Source organism: Pantherophis guttatus, chromosome 3 (assembly GCF_059756535.1).
Source record: "Pantherophis guttatus breed Tessera chromosome 3, ASM5975653v1, whole genome shotgun sequence".
Taxonomy (NCBI): Eukaryota; Metazoa; Chordata; class Lepidosauria; order Squamata; family Colubridae; genus Pantherophis; species Pantherophis guttatus.
The window spans coordinates 106194942-106207228 of record NC_142065.1 but is presented as its reverse complement, the minus strand read 5'-3'; the positions used below and the strand labels follow the sequence as shown (position 1 = coordinate 106207228).

Genomic DNA, 12287 nt, shown 5'->3' with positions numbered 1-12287 from the left:
AGCAGTTCATTTAGTGACCATTCGAAGGTACAACAGCACTGTAAAAAGTGACTTATGACCATTTTCACACTTATGAGCATTGCAGCCATCCCCATGATCACGTGATTTACATTTGGATGCTTGACAACCTACTCACATTTATGACAGTTGCCATGTCCTGGAATCATGTGATCCTCTTTTGCGGCCTTCTGACAAGCAAACCCAATGAAGAAACCAGATTCATTCAACAGTGTTACCGATTTAAGAACTGCAGTGATTCACTTAACAAATGGGGTGAGAAAATGGGGCAAAACTCTCTTGACAAATTTCTCACTTAGCAACATAAATTTTGGGCTCAATTGTGGTTGTGAGTTGTGGGCTACCTGTATTGTCTGATAGGGATAGGAAATGGGGAAGGGAAAAACTATAGGGAATGGGGAAGGGAAAACTTCGACTGTAGTTTATATAATTTGCACTTTACAGATTGAATTGTGATGCAATTATCTATTGACCTTTGTGCATTTCATGAGTTTATGGTGATTCACTTTTATACTAGGGAAATTTACTTGCAGAAAAGTCATATTATACAAATATATAAAATATATAAAATTAGGAGAAATGTATACAATATATATGTCAGGATATCTATTTCTTGATTGGGGGGGTGGGGAGGAAGGGAGGGAGGGAGGAAGGAAGGAGGAACTGTACATATAGTAACTGTTCTGGAGACTCTAAATATATTCATGTCAGTCCAGATACTGATTGGCCTTTTATTTTCTCTGTTCCCCCAACACTTTCTGGATAGTCTCCTTTGGCTGCATTCGCTGGATGAGGTCCAGCCTTACCACAGTGAGAAGGCAGTATAGCTGCTTGATGAATGAGGCAAGGAGAAATGTCTGTAATATTTGATGATTTAAATTAAGTGCCATTAATAGTCTGATGACATGTGGCTCTATTTTTTCTTGCCATCTGAAAGGTGAGGAAACTGAGTTTTGAAATGGAGATTAGCTGGGGGTATTGGGTTGAATAAGGATTGGACAGAACAGGACTTTTGAAGATGGATGAAATGTGAATAGCTGGCTTGCTAGCATTTCTCCTGTTTCAGAGGGTGTTACATTCACCTTAAGGGGTTTTGGAAGACTTTTTGACAGCTTTAGAGAGGCTGCCAGATTTTATCACTTATGGACAGGATAATTTGCCATGATGATTCATACTTTGAGCATATGCTGGCAATACTACTACTATAGATATCTACTTTCCAAAAAAATGTTTGAATTGGAAGATCTTCCTATGCTAATGAATATAATTCAGATTAGCATATTCCACTCAGTGTCCTCATCTCCAAAAGCATTTAGGTTACATTAATAAGAACAAAAATTAAATCCAATCTATTGTATAGGGTTTGAACATTGTCTCCAGATTTACCAAGAACTATGATATCTGATGTGCAGAAAAAAAATTAGAATGCTAGAAAATTATTAAACAATAGAGGTTTAACTTCTCAATTTTTAGAATATTCACCTCAATAGGAAATAGTATAAAATTCTGAAACTGCCAAATTTGTTTGAAATAGAAAACTTTTCATGGAAATAGTTAGCCTCCATAAACTTCTTCAGCCCACATTTTTGGCTACTACAATGCCTTATATACTTATAATGCCTTGCAGAAAACTTGAGAATTTCACTTGGCACAGAGAATTGTTGCTTGAAATTTGATTGATATACCCAAATTCATGCAATTTCTGTCAATTCTGACAGGACACGATGTATATATGCATATTTGCACCCACAGCTTGGAATCTGAATGCTAAAGGAGTTACAGTATATTCCTTTGTCAGACAGAGTAAACCTGGTAAAGATCGGTCCATTCGTTTTCTTGTGTTTTTGTTGTTGTTGTTGTTTTTTGTTCTAAAGATATTCTTCACCAATCTGTCCAGGTCCTTCAACATTGAAATTTACTATTTGTGTCGATGTAATGCCATCCCAGTCGTGCAATGCATATCCTTAGAATCTTGGTAAAATTATTTTGTTCATTCAGATTTTTGGTCTGTTAAAATCAAGTCCAAATGGTGCTTTTTCAAAAGGCAACTGAACTTCCCTTGTTTTTCCTTGAAGACATTTCGCTTCTCATCCAAGAAGCTTCTTCAGTTGTTCAGAAGATGAGAAGCAAAACGTCTTCAAAAAAAACCCAAAGAAAGTCATTTCTAATTGAATGTACAATAAAGAGAACAGGACCAGTAACAATAATTCAAACCACATGGTTTTGTGTGTTTCATTTTTTTTTTCAAAAGAGGCTAAGCAGTACAGGAGGAGAGTTTTTTTGGCTTGCTTGAAATTGTGAGCATAAATTATTCATATCTGAGGCATGAACTAACTGCTGAATCTTATGTCATGGACCAGATTTTTCATTTCTCCTTTCATCTGCAAAAGTAATTGCTACCATCTTTGAAAACAGGTGGAGGAGGCATCAGAAATGATAGATGCAACAATAGAAAAACAGTAACCTGAATAAGGGGAAAATGGGTTGGAAGAAGCAGTAGGAGAAGGAAAAAAGTCTGTAGTTTGCAAAATGGCCTTTCATGACATAGGGCTTGACGATTTTAGTATGTGGAAAGAAGCCTTTTCAAGTTTAGAACAGAGCAGTTCCTACATGCACCTGATCTTCCTGGAAGCTGTTTTTCCAAGGACAGATTTTTTTTTAAAAAAAGAAGCCCATGCATTTAACAATATAACGATATCTATTATTCAAAAAATGGAGAGATGTATTTTATCTAGGAATTAACCAGAGATCTCAGACTTTCCAAAGGAAAGGATTAAAGGAAAGGAAGCTACAGTCCCAAAGCTTTGTTATTCTTTATCTTTACCACCATGAAAGCAAAAATTATTAGATTATGGTCCCGAAAGAACAACAGCTTTCTTCTGTTATTTTACACCAGGCTGTGGGAGACCATGACTTCAAATCCCTGCTTAGCTATGAAAGCCAGCTGGGTGACTTTGGACCAGTCACTTTCAATCAAACCTACCCCACAGGGTTGTTGTTGTGTGGAAAATAGGAGGAAGGATATGTTGAATATGTTCATCGCCTTAAGTTATTTGTAAATATAATAGTGGGAGATAGATAGATAGATAGATAGATAGATAGATTTCCATGTTGGGCAATGAGAACAGTTGGTAGAAGAAGGAGAAAAGTGAGTTACTAGTACAGGATTATGTTGTCCTGTACTAGTATGTGACTGAGTATATAAAAGAGAAATGTGAGAAAAGGGGCTGAAGAGATGGAAATGGAAATAATATGGAACAAATGAAAGGGAAAAATGTAGAAGTGGGTGAAGTTTAATTATGGGTTTTATTATTAAAATTCATGGATTTCTGGCTTCTCGAGAGGAACTTGTAGGGAAATGGTAACTTTTCTTGAGCAACCTTTACTAAGAGCTCCAGCCTCAGTTTTATATTAGTATCTCTTCTTTTTTTCATAAATACCAATTGTGCTTTAATAATCCAATTTAGGGTTGTTTTTCTCTTGAGTTGGCTTCAGTAGCAACCCCACTAGTTTTCTTGGATTTGATATTTGGGGCCAAGTCTCTACATAAGGTTGGCTGGAGATGTAAGAAGTTGTCTTTCTGTGACATCTTTTGCAAAATGAAAGATGGTTGAGTTAGACTTGTACCAGGTGCTTTTGCATCCAAATCCTATATCCGTGATGGCGAACCTATGGCACGCGTGCCACAGGTGGCACGCGGAGCCATATTAGTGGGCACGCCAACTCAGCTGGGGCGTATGCGCGCGCCGGACAGCTGATTTTCGGGCCTTCTGGGCCCACCAGAAGTAGGGAAACAGGCTGTTTCCTGCCTCTGGAGGGCCTGGGGGGGGGTGGGGAAGGCCCGTTTTTCTTTCTTACTTGGCTCCAGATCCTTTCTATGGATCTGGGAAGGGCGAAAACAGACTCCTAGAGAGGTTCCTACAGACTCCTAGAGAGGCTCCTACAGACTCCTAGAGAGGTTCTGGAGGCTGGGGACAGCAAGAAACATCACTTCCTGTCCCACCGAGAGTTTGGAAATGAGCCCTTTCAGCCTCCGTAGTGCCTCCAAGGGAGTGGGAAAGGCTGTTTTCGCCCTTCCCAGATCCATAGAAAGGATCTGGAGCCAGGTAAGAAAGAAAAATGGGCCTACCAGGCCATCATGTGCCAGGAGCGGGGGTGGGTGGGGTTGCGTGCGCATGCGCGTGGGCACGTGCATGCGCGACCCCCCCGCCCCCCTCTCCTGGCACGCGATGGCAAAAAGGTTAGCCATCACTGTCCTATATCTTGCTTCTTCTGTTTCTGCTTCCTGATTACCTGTTCCTTTGCTGACCTCCCACTTGCTGTCTGTCTGATCATAGGAACTGTTTGTTCATTAAAGTTGTATATTACCATTTTAAAAAGCTGTTGCTGGAGTAGAACTCTCTGATCCCATCTTCACACACATTCCTGGCCATCTTCCCACTTGCTGGCCTGGCTTCTGAGACAAGACCCTGAAAGCATTCTGAGATTTTCCAAAGCAGATTCTCTGGGTTTTCAGAGCAGGAATCTGTAGCAAGAAAAAGCTTAGCACAGTGTGGTGTTGAAGTTGAAATGACAACAAGAGAAGGAAGCATGTTTATCACTACCTGATTAAAGCAATGAAGGATCTGTGGAAACAATTTTGAGAAATTTGTAAGTGGGCAGAGAGGATTTTGATCCACTCAGATATTTGTGTGCTTGGACAAGATAATAAAATAATCAGGAAGAAACAGCAAACAGTTGCCACTATCATTTCATGTATTTGTTCAATGACTGCCAATGAAGATGTATTTGTACAAACAGTACAGAGTTAATCTTTCCTTTAGGATTAAAATGAAGATTGAGAGTTTTGGGGGGTGTCAATTGTTCTTTCTTTTTTGCTACTTTAATATTATTGATTGTGATTGTAGTTTTTATTTGTTTTCTGTCTGAGTGGCTATATAGATATATTAAATGAATGAATGAATGAATGAACGAACGAACAAACAAACAAACAAACAAACAGTTTAATATACTCCTCCAGTTAAATATTGAGATGTAAATCATCTAGGAAAGTAAATATGTCTCTGTTCCTGGAAAAAAACAAATATTTTTTTCCAATAATATTGAGAAAAGTATGCATGATAGACATTCTTATACTATTAATTTACTAAGTATGCAGGAGATTTTAGGGACTTCCTCTGCGTAACAACGACAGCTACTGACCGGATCTCCAAACTCGACATTAAACTCTGAAATGTTATTTCTGTTTTTCTCTTAGGTTTTCTTACTGCTCTTTTTCTAATTGTTTTAATTGTTTTAACCTGTAAAAATGAAGTGTTTTAATATTGTGTGTGACCAACCATACGCTAAATAAATAAATAAATACTGAGTATGCCAATGCTCATGTAATGAGGAAGGGGGAAAATATGTTTCATGCTTAGTATGATGTCTCTGATCCTTAAAAGAGAAGTTTAGACTAAACAGAATTCAATGAGACTATGATAGAAAGTTTATGCAAGCTTAGAGTAGTGTTTCTCAAACTTTGTGTAATGAATAATGAATCACTAAATAAACATTATATGTTTACCTCAGAGTCACTTGAACTGCAAGATGGGTGGCAAATAAATTTGATAAACAAACAAACAAACAAATCCTTTAGTGATATGGGAATTCATGTATTTTGGAAAAAATAATAATATTAGAATTATATAGTTGTCATTGTGTATGCCTTCCCCTTAATTTTAAAGGCCTTTAATATTTAATAATTGAACACCACTGACATTAACAAAATCATCATCAATCAGTTGCAAAAGGCAATTTTACTTGGAACAGCTTATATCCTGCAATGACATCTTTATTTATTATTATATATTGCAATATTATAATTAATCTAATTTAATTTAATTTAATTTAATCTAATAATTAACAATTCTGCAAGAAATACCATTTGCCTGCAAGCAAGAACTGGTATGACCATAAAATAAAATAATAGAAAATAAAGTACCTAAAGTGCTCTAGGACTTTAGAATTCCAACAGATAGCCATCCACCACATAATACCCCAGACTTAACAATTGTTGATTAAAAAGGTGAAAGATTTCTGGATAGTGGATGTGGGAGAACCTGAAGACAGCAGAAGAAAAGAGAAAGAACTGGAGAAAATAATAAAATACAAGGATCTGCAAATAGAAGTAGAATGACTGTGGCAAAGGAAAACAAAGGTAGTGCCAATAGTAATAGGTGCCTTGGGTACAATCCCAAAACAACTGGAGCACTATTTGAACACCATCAGCATTGATGAAATTGCCATCAGTCAGTTGTCTTACTTGGGACAGTTGTAAGCTGTCCCAAGTAAAGCAAAAGGCAGCTTTACTTGGGACAGCTTACATCCTGTGACAATATCTTTAACACCAGCGAAGAACAACAACAAGATGTTGGTCCTTGGGAAGGCCTCGAAAGGTGGATAAAAATGCCAAATCCAATCTAAACTGGCTAACTATGTGACCAACCATAATAGTAAATTGATATGCCATCTGACTCCCAGTGACAAAAAAGCTCTACTGTAATTAAATTATTTTATTCTGTCTTAATTAAAAGTAATTTTGTTGGCATCAAGTTCTCTGGGTAAATGAACCATAATATATTTGTTTAGTTCATCTGAGAGACTGTGGCAGATCACCTAGCAGATCTTGACCAGTCACCCAATGGTACACAGACCACACTTTGAGAAACGCTGCTTTGGAGCAATGATAATAAAGTTCAGGTATTTTCATGACTTTGTTAACTGATGAAAGCTTCCATTGGAGAAGCTTCTTGTTGCCATGGAATATTTAACACTATAATTATTTTATTAGATTAAGCAACACTTCTTAAACTGTAAGTATGTGAAATGTTTTTATTAAAATCTTAGGAAATGGTCAGAAACAGAATAAAATTTCCTATAGGAATATATTGACATGTTGTGCTGTCAAATACCTTATAACTCTTCTTTTTGGAAGCAATATCCATAACCTCATAATTCATGAAATGGAAACAAGAATTCAACATTCAAAGCTATTCAGAGTAAACAAAACATACTAAGGGGTACATTTACCTTTTCCCTCCAGTTACATTTTGTTAGTTCTGAACCATAGTATTTAATTTCATATGAAGAAAAAAAGGATTGTGATTGAACTATCTTGCAATTTGCATTTAGTACAAATGTCAGAAGAATTGGTCATTTTTCAGATATTCACATTCATCTTCTTATATCCTATGCGAGAGCCAGGTTTTAATCACCAAATGTTTTGGCTCCAACATTTGTAGATTTTTCCTCCACATTACTGAATTCCAGATGATCTGGGAAAGTAATTGGTACTGAAGGTTGAAAAATAGTTTCTTATTTTTTTTCCTACCATGTTAATATTTGAGCAATAAGGAAATGAAGATGCAGGTATTTTGAGACTATTGGCCTCTATTTTTTCATTAGTACATTTTGTAGATCTTGAAAATGTCTTTGGAGTTTTATTTTTGCACGTGTTAAAATAGTTCATTGCTCCAATCTTGAATGGCAGTATTCCAATGTATTTACTGTATATATACAGCTAAAACATTGCATTCTTTTTATCTATATTTAGAAGTTTGGAAGAGCGAGCTTTGGAAACCCTCTGTGAAGGGTTGTATTCTATTAATTAGATAGATGGTTAAGACTTTGAGGTCAGGTATGCTACACTGATCCCATGAGCAGGGGCTACTTCATATATTCTTATTCTGTCTTTCTTTGGACCTAACTAGATATAGTCCTGGTCAGAAATGGTCTGTCTCATCTACAAGACTCCCAATTCAAGATCCCAAATTATTGGCTATAAGGAGAACAGTCAGCAGCTCACAAGGAGTACCAGTGAAATATATTTTATGTTTTATCACATTAATGAGCCATTTGTAATATTTCAAATCTTATTTCATTTAATTTAAATAGCATCTTTCTAGTTGCAAAGAGTGTATACTTGAAAAAAATCCCTGCGTCACTGTATTTTAATATTTGCTACCTTTTGTTTACCTTGCATATAATAATGAATATTACTAACAACACTAAGCAGGAATACATTATGCAAAATACTTGCTGGTACGTAATGTCCACATAATAGTGGCCTAATTGCAGAATGAAAAGTGATCTTCCCTAGTATATCCAGCTGTCTCAGCAAGCAATTGTATTAAATATTTGTTTTCCAGAAGAAGAATGAATAACCACGGGATAGGAAAGATAGATGGGACTGAGACCAGGAATTGTCAGCGTGGGCCATTTGCTATAATGCTCCTCTGGGGTTTTACTTGCTCAGTCAGCACCAATTCTCTGGATAGCTCCACTGGCAAAAGAATAAGGCTGGCTGCAAAGCTGAACAATTTAAATGTAATGCTTGATGCAATGGGATATGCAAATAGTGTCTACTTTTTTTTTTTTTTTTTACCTAAGCCATTAGACAAACCATTTTCATTAAACTGCAATTTCCAAGAGACTTGGGGTGGGGTGGGCCGGAAATAACATTTCAATCAGTTTAAATATGTACCGGTAATTTTGCTGTAGCTATGCCATGTGGTTTATACTGTTTCTGAGCTTAAGATGGGAGATGATATAATACTTTTACTAGCATTCCTTATATTGCATTCTTTCCCCCTTTTTTTCTCTCTGTCTTCTCCATTCAGGTGTATTTGACAATTGCTCTCACATTGGCAGTGATAAGGGGTGGACTTTGGGCATCCGTTCAGAGGAGAATCCTGAAAGAAAGAATGCCCGCTTCTTCTTCTCACTCCGTACAGACCGTATCAAGAAATCTGCCACTATATTGGCATATCACCGTTACCAGCTCCATACATGGACTCATGTGGCGGCCACTTACAGTGGGAAGGAGATGCTTCTATACATCAATGGCAGGCGGGTAGCTCGCAGTTCCCAGCAGTCTGGTGACCTTCACAGTCCCTTTATGGCCTCGTGCCGCACTTTGATCCTGGGAGGCAGCAACTCAGACGGACTCAACTTCCGAGGCTACCTGGCTCTGCTAGCCCTTTGGAACATTGCTATGCCCCAAGAGAAACTTCAGAGGGCCTTCCTGGGAAAGTTTGAAGACAGAGAACTTTCCTTATTGCTCAGTGCAAAGTTAAGCCATTTGCAGCAGCAGTGGGTAACATTCAAGGATGGAGTCTACCCACAAGTAGAGATGATATATAGACCAGAACCTCAAGTTCTGTCTCCACTTATACCCCCACTCTGTGGACAGACTGCCTGTGATAATGTGGAATTGATATCTCATTACAACAGCCACTGGCCACTACGGAATGAGAAAGTAGTTCACTATCGGGTTGTCAATATCTATGATGATGATGGTCTCCATCCTACTGTGAGTGAGGAACAGATCGCCCACCAGCACCAAGCCCTGAATGAGGCCTTTGGCCGCTATAACATCACTTGGCAAATTAGAATTCACAAAGTATACAATTCATTGCTCCGCTACCGTGTGATTCTAATGAACTGTGAGCCAGGAAAAATTGGCAACGAGTTTTGCAATCCTGAGTGCAAGCACCCGTTGACAGGCTACGATGGTGGTGACTGCCGTTGGCTGGGGCGCTGCTATATCTGGGAGCGTCGGGATGGTGTTTGCAACATGGAGTGCAACAATATGCTCCACAATTTTGATGATGGAGACTGTTGTAACCCCAAAGTAACTAATGTAAGGAAAACTTGCTTTGATCCAGATTCTCCACAAAGGTAAGTAGAAGTGGCCAAGGCATTGTGCTACTCTCTGGGGGTTTCTAAATTCCCAAAGATTACAGTCTTTATGAGTAAATTTCTGTTTTTAAATTTTTTTTTCATTAATCTTCTGCTAGATATCTAACTCAAAGCTTATCCTACATTAATTTATAGTTGTTGTTGTTATTAATTACACAAGTATATATTGTTGTGAAACTTTTAACAGCTTTACTGTCATTGGAAAAGTCTTTTTCCACTAGTGATTTATAGTATTTTTGTGGCATCACTCAGTCATCATTGTGGTGATATAAAATTGGTCCTAATTACTATTTTAGAGGGGCACAAAGGTTGGACAACTATAGAAGACTGTCAAAGTTCCTAGTGAAAAAAATACCTTTCCCATTTTCTCCATTTGTTTATATCTGTGCAAGTGGAAACATACAATTCCAATTCCTTAACGTTAATTCACACATTATTCAGGAACAGTCTTGACTTCATCCTTGAGTACAGTCCATTGTAAATAAATGTAAGTAGAAGTTGACAATGTTTGTATTTCCAAACAGCAGTCATCTTTTATATTTTTAATTGATTAGTTGAAACTTAGTCTGTTTTATTTGATACCTAACGAAGTATGCAAAGAATTTAGTTATCATTTTCTTTCTTGCATACCATTTTTCTTTAGATCATGACTGGCAACTCACTACCCCATGTGCTGCAAAAACTGTGACCCAGGGATTTGTGCATTTCCCAACTCTATGCTTTTTCCACCAACCATTGATCAATTGGAAAATGCTTTGCTTGTTTGATACCAACAGCACTAATTAGATAACATGTTACAAGTGTCCCAAAAATTTAATACACATCATTGGATAGGAGCTGGAAGCACTATGCAAAATGTTACAAGTGTCCCAAAAATTTAATACACATCATTGGATAGGAGCTGGAAGCACTATGTAAAATAGGGATTTATTTAAGGTAATTGCAGGGATATTAGACAGCTGGGCATAAAGTGAACATGTGTCCCCTGCAAGTACCAGTAGGCAAGTTGATACTGATAGTATTTTCTTAATAGTGTTGTATGTAGCTATACCTTTCCTCTGTTACTTACTTACTGTGATAACACAAACCCATTAGCACTGCTACCTTATTAATAAGCTTTGTAATTAATTTACTAAGATAGCTTTCTCTTCTATTATGTATTAAAATACATACCATTTATTGAGGCACTATATCATTCTGATTATTTTTTGGCAGTAGTTTGATTAGCTTTCCTTTCCTTTCCTTTTCATTAATTTTTATGGCCTTTGAGTTGTAGATGTTGACTTCTGAATTCTTAATACAATTCTCAACCTCTAGAGTTCTGTAAATTTCCTCCTAGAAGCTGAGCATTTTACTGAAGGAAGTTGGAAATTGTAGCAAGGCTGGGATATTAGCCAGGAACTATTCCTGGGAAAATAGCAACAAGTGCATCAAATACAGGCGGGAGCTACTAGGATCCGAATTGCTTTTAGTTTATGTGTCAGGGGTTATCAAAGTTAATTGCAAGATGTTTTACAGCTGCCCTAACTGTCATATGACTGTCACAGGTGTTTGGCAGTAAATTGTTGATCAGAAGCAAGGTGCACAATGAAAGTGACAAACATTCCTATCCCCAAAACCAACACAGAGCACTTTTAGTGGGTCTGGAGTCTGAAGAAATTAAACTTATAATTACTGAAAATAATATTTATGCCACCCGACCACCAACATTTTAGAATAGTCCAACAGAGGCTCCAGCAGTCCCATTTTACAAGAAGGCTTTTGGTCCATGGAATATAGATTCCTTACCTCTGATCAGGACATTTTATGAATTTGGCATAATGAACAGTAAGCTGCAAAACTCAACTACAATATATTTGTAAAATATTTAAATTTAAATATTAGCTCTGCTACAAACATTTAACACAAGAGTTCATTATTTAGCCCAGAGTTGATTAGAATTTATTGACAGAACCAGCAGAAAATGCTTGTATCAACACCAAATTTTTGCCTGTAAATGAAAAATAAAAAAGGGAAGGATAGAAATGGATACTTTTCATTTGGGTTTGTAATTCCCAGACATCAGTTATAGTTTTGGCTGGGAATTCTGGATTGCAGTCCTAATTCAACTGGGGAGACCAGGAATGGGAAATTTGATATTTTATCATCATCTCATGTATACTTGTATACATTGAACTATTGGTCAAGCAGAGAACTGTTCTGAACCAGAGAGATGAATTTTGCAAGAGAATATTTTATAAATCAATTTTATTTTCTGTTGGCTCTTTGAGATATGCCAGCTCAGAAAATAGACTTGGCAAGGACTACTGGAACACTATTGAGGAAGGGTATAATAGAATCCTGAAAGCCTATCCAGATATTCATTTTTTTTCTTTCTTTCTCTATCAGATAGAATCAAGGCAGGACAATTTTGAATTTCTTTCTTCTTTCCTCCTTCAAAATAAAGCTGGTGTTTAATTAAGGACTGTATGATTATTGAATTCTTTCTCTGACTCCTCTCTACTTTTCGAATGTATTGTAATGTGCCT

The 12287-nt window shown here is 37.1% G+C and overlaps 1 protein-coding gene across 1 annotated transcript in view; it reads left to right on the top strand.

The window, feature by feature from the left end:
• PAPPA2 (pappalysin 2) overlaps positions 1-12287 on the top strand; it is a 167764-nt gene that overhangs the window by 6486 nt on the left and 148991 nt on the right. Inside the window, exon 2 of the mRNA XM_034409739.3 lies at positions 8679-9738. Within this exon, the coding sequence (XP_034265630.2) occupies positions 8679-9738 (1060 nt within the window). The remainder of the gene's footprint in view (positions 1-8678; positions 9739-12287) is intronic.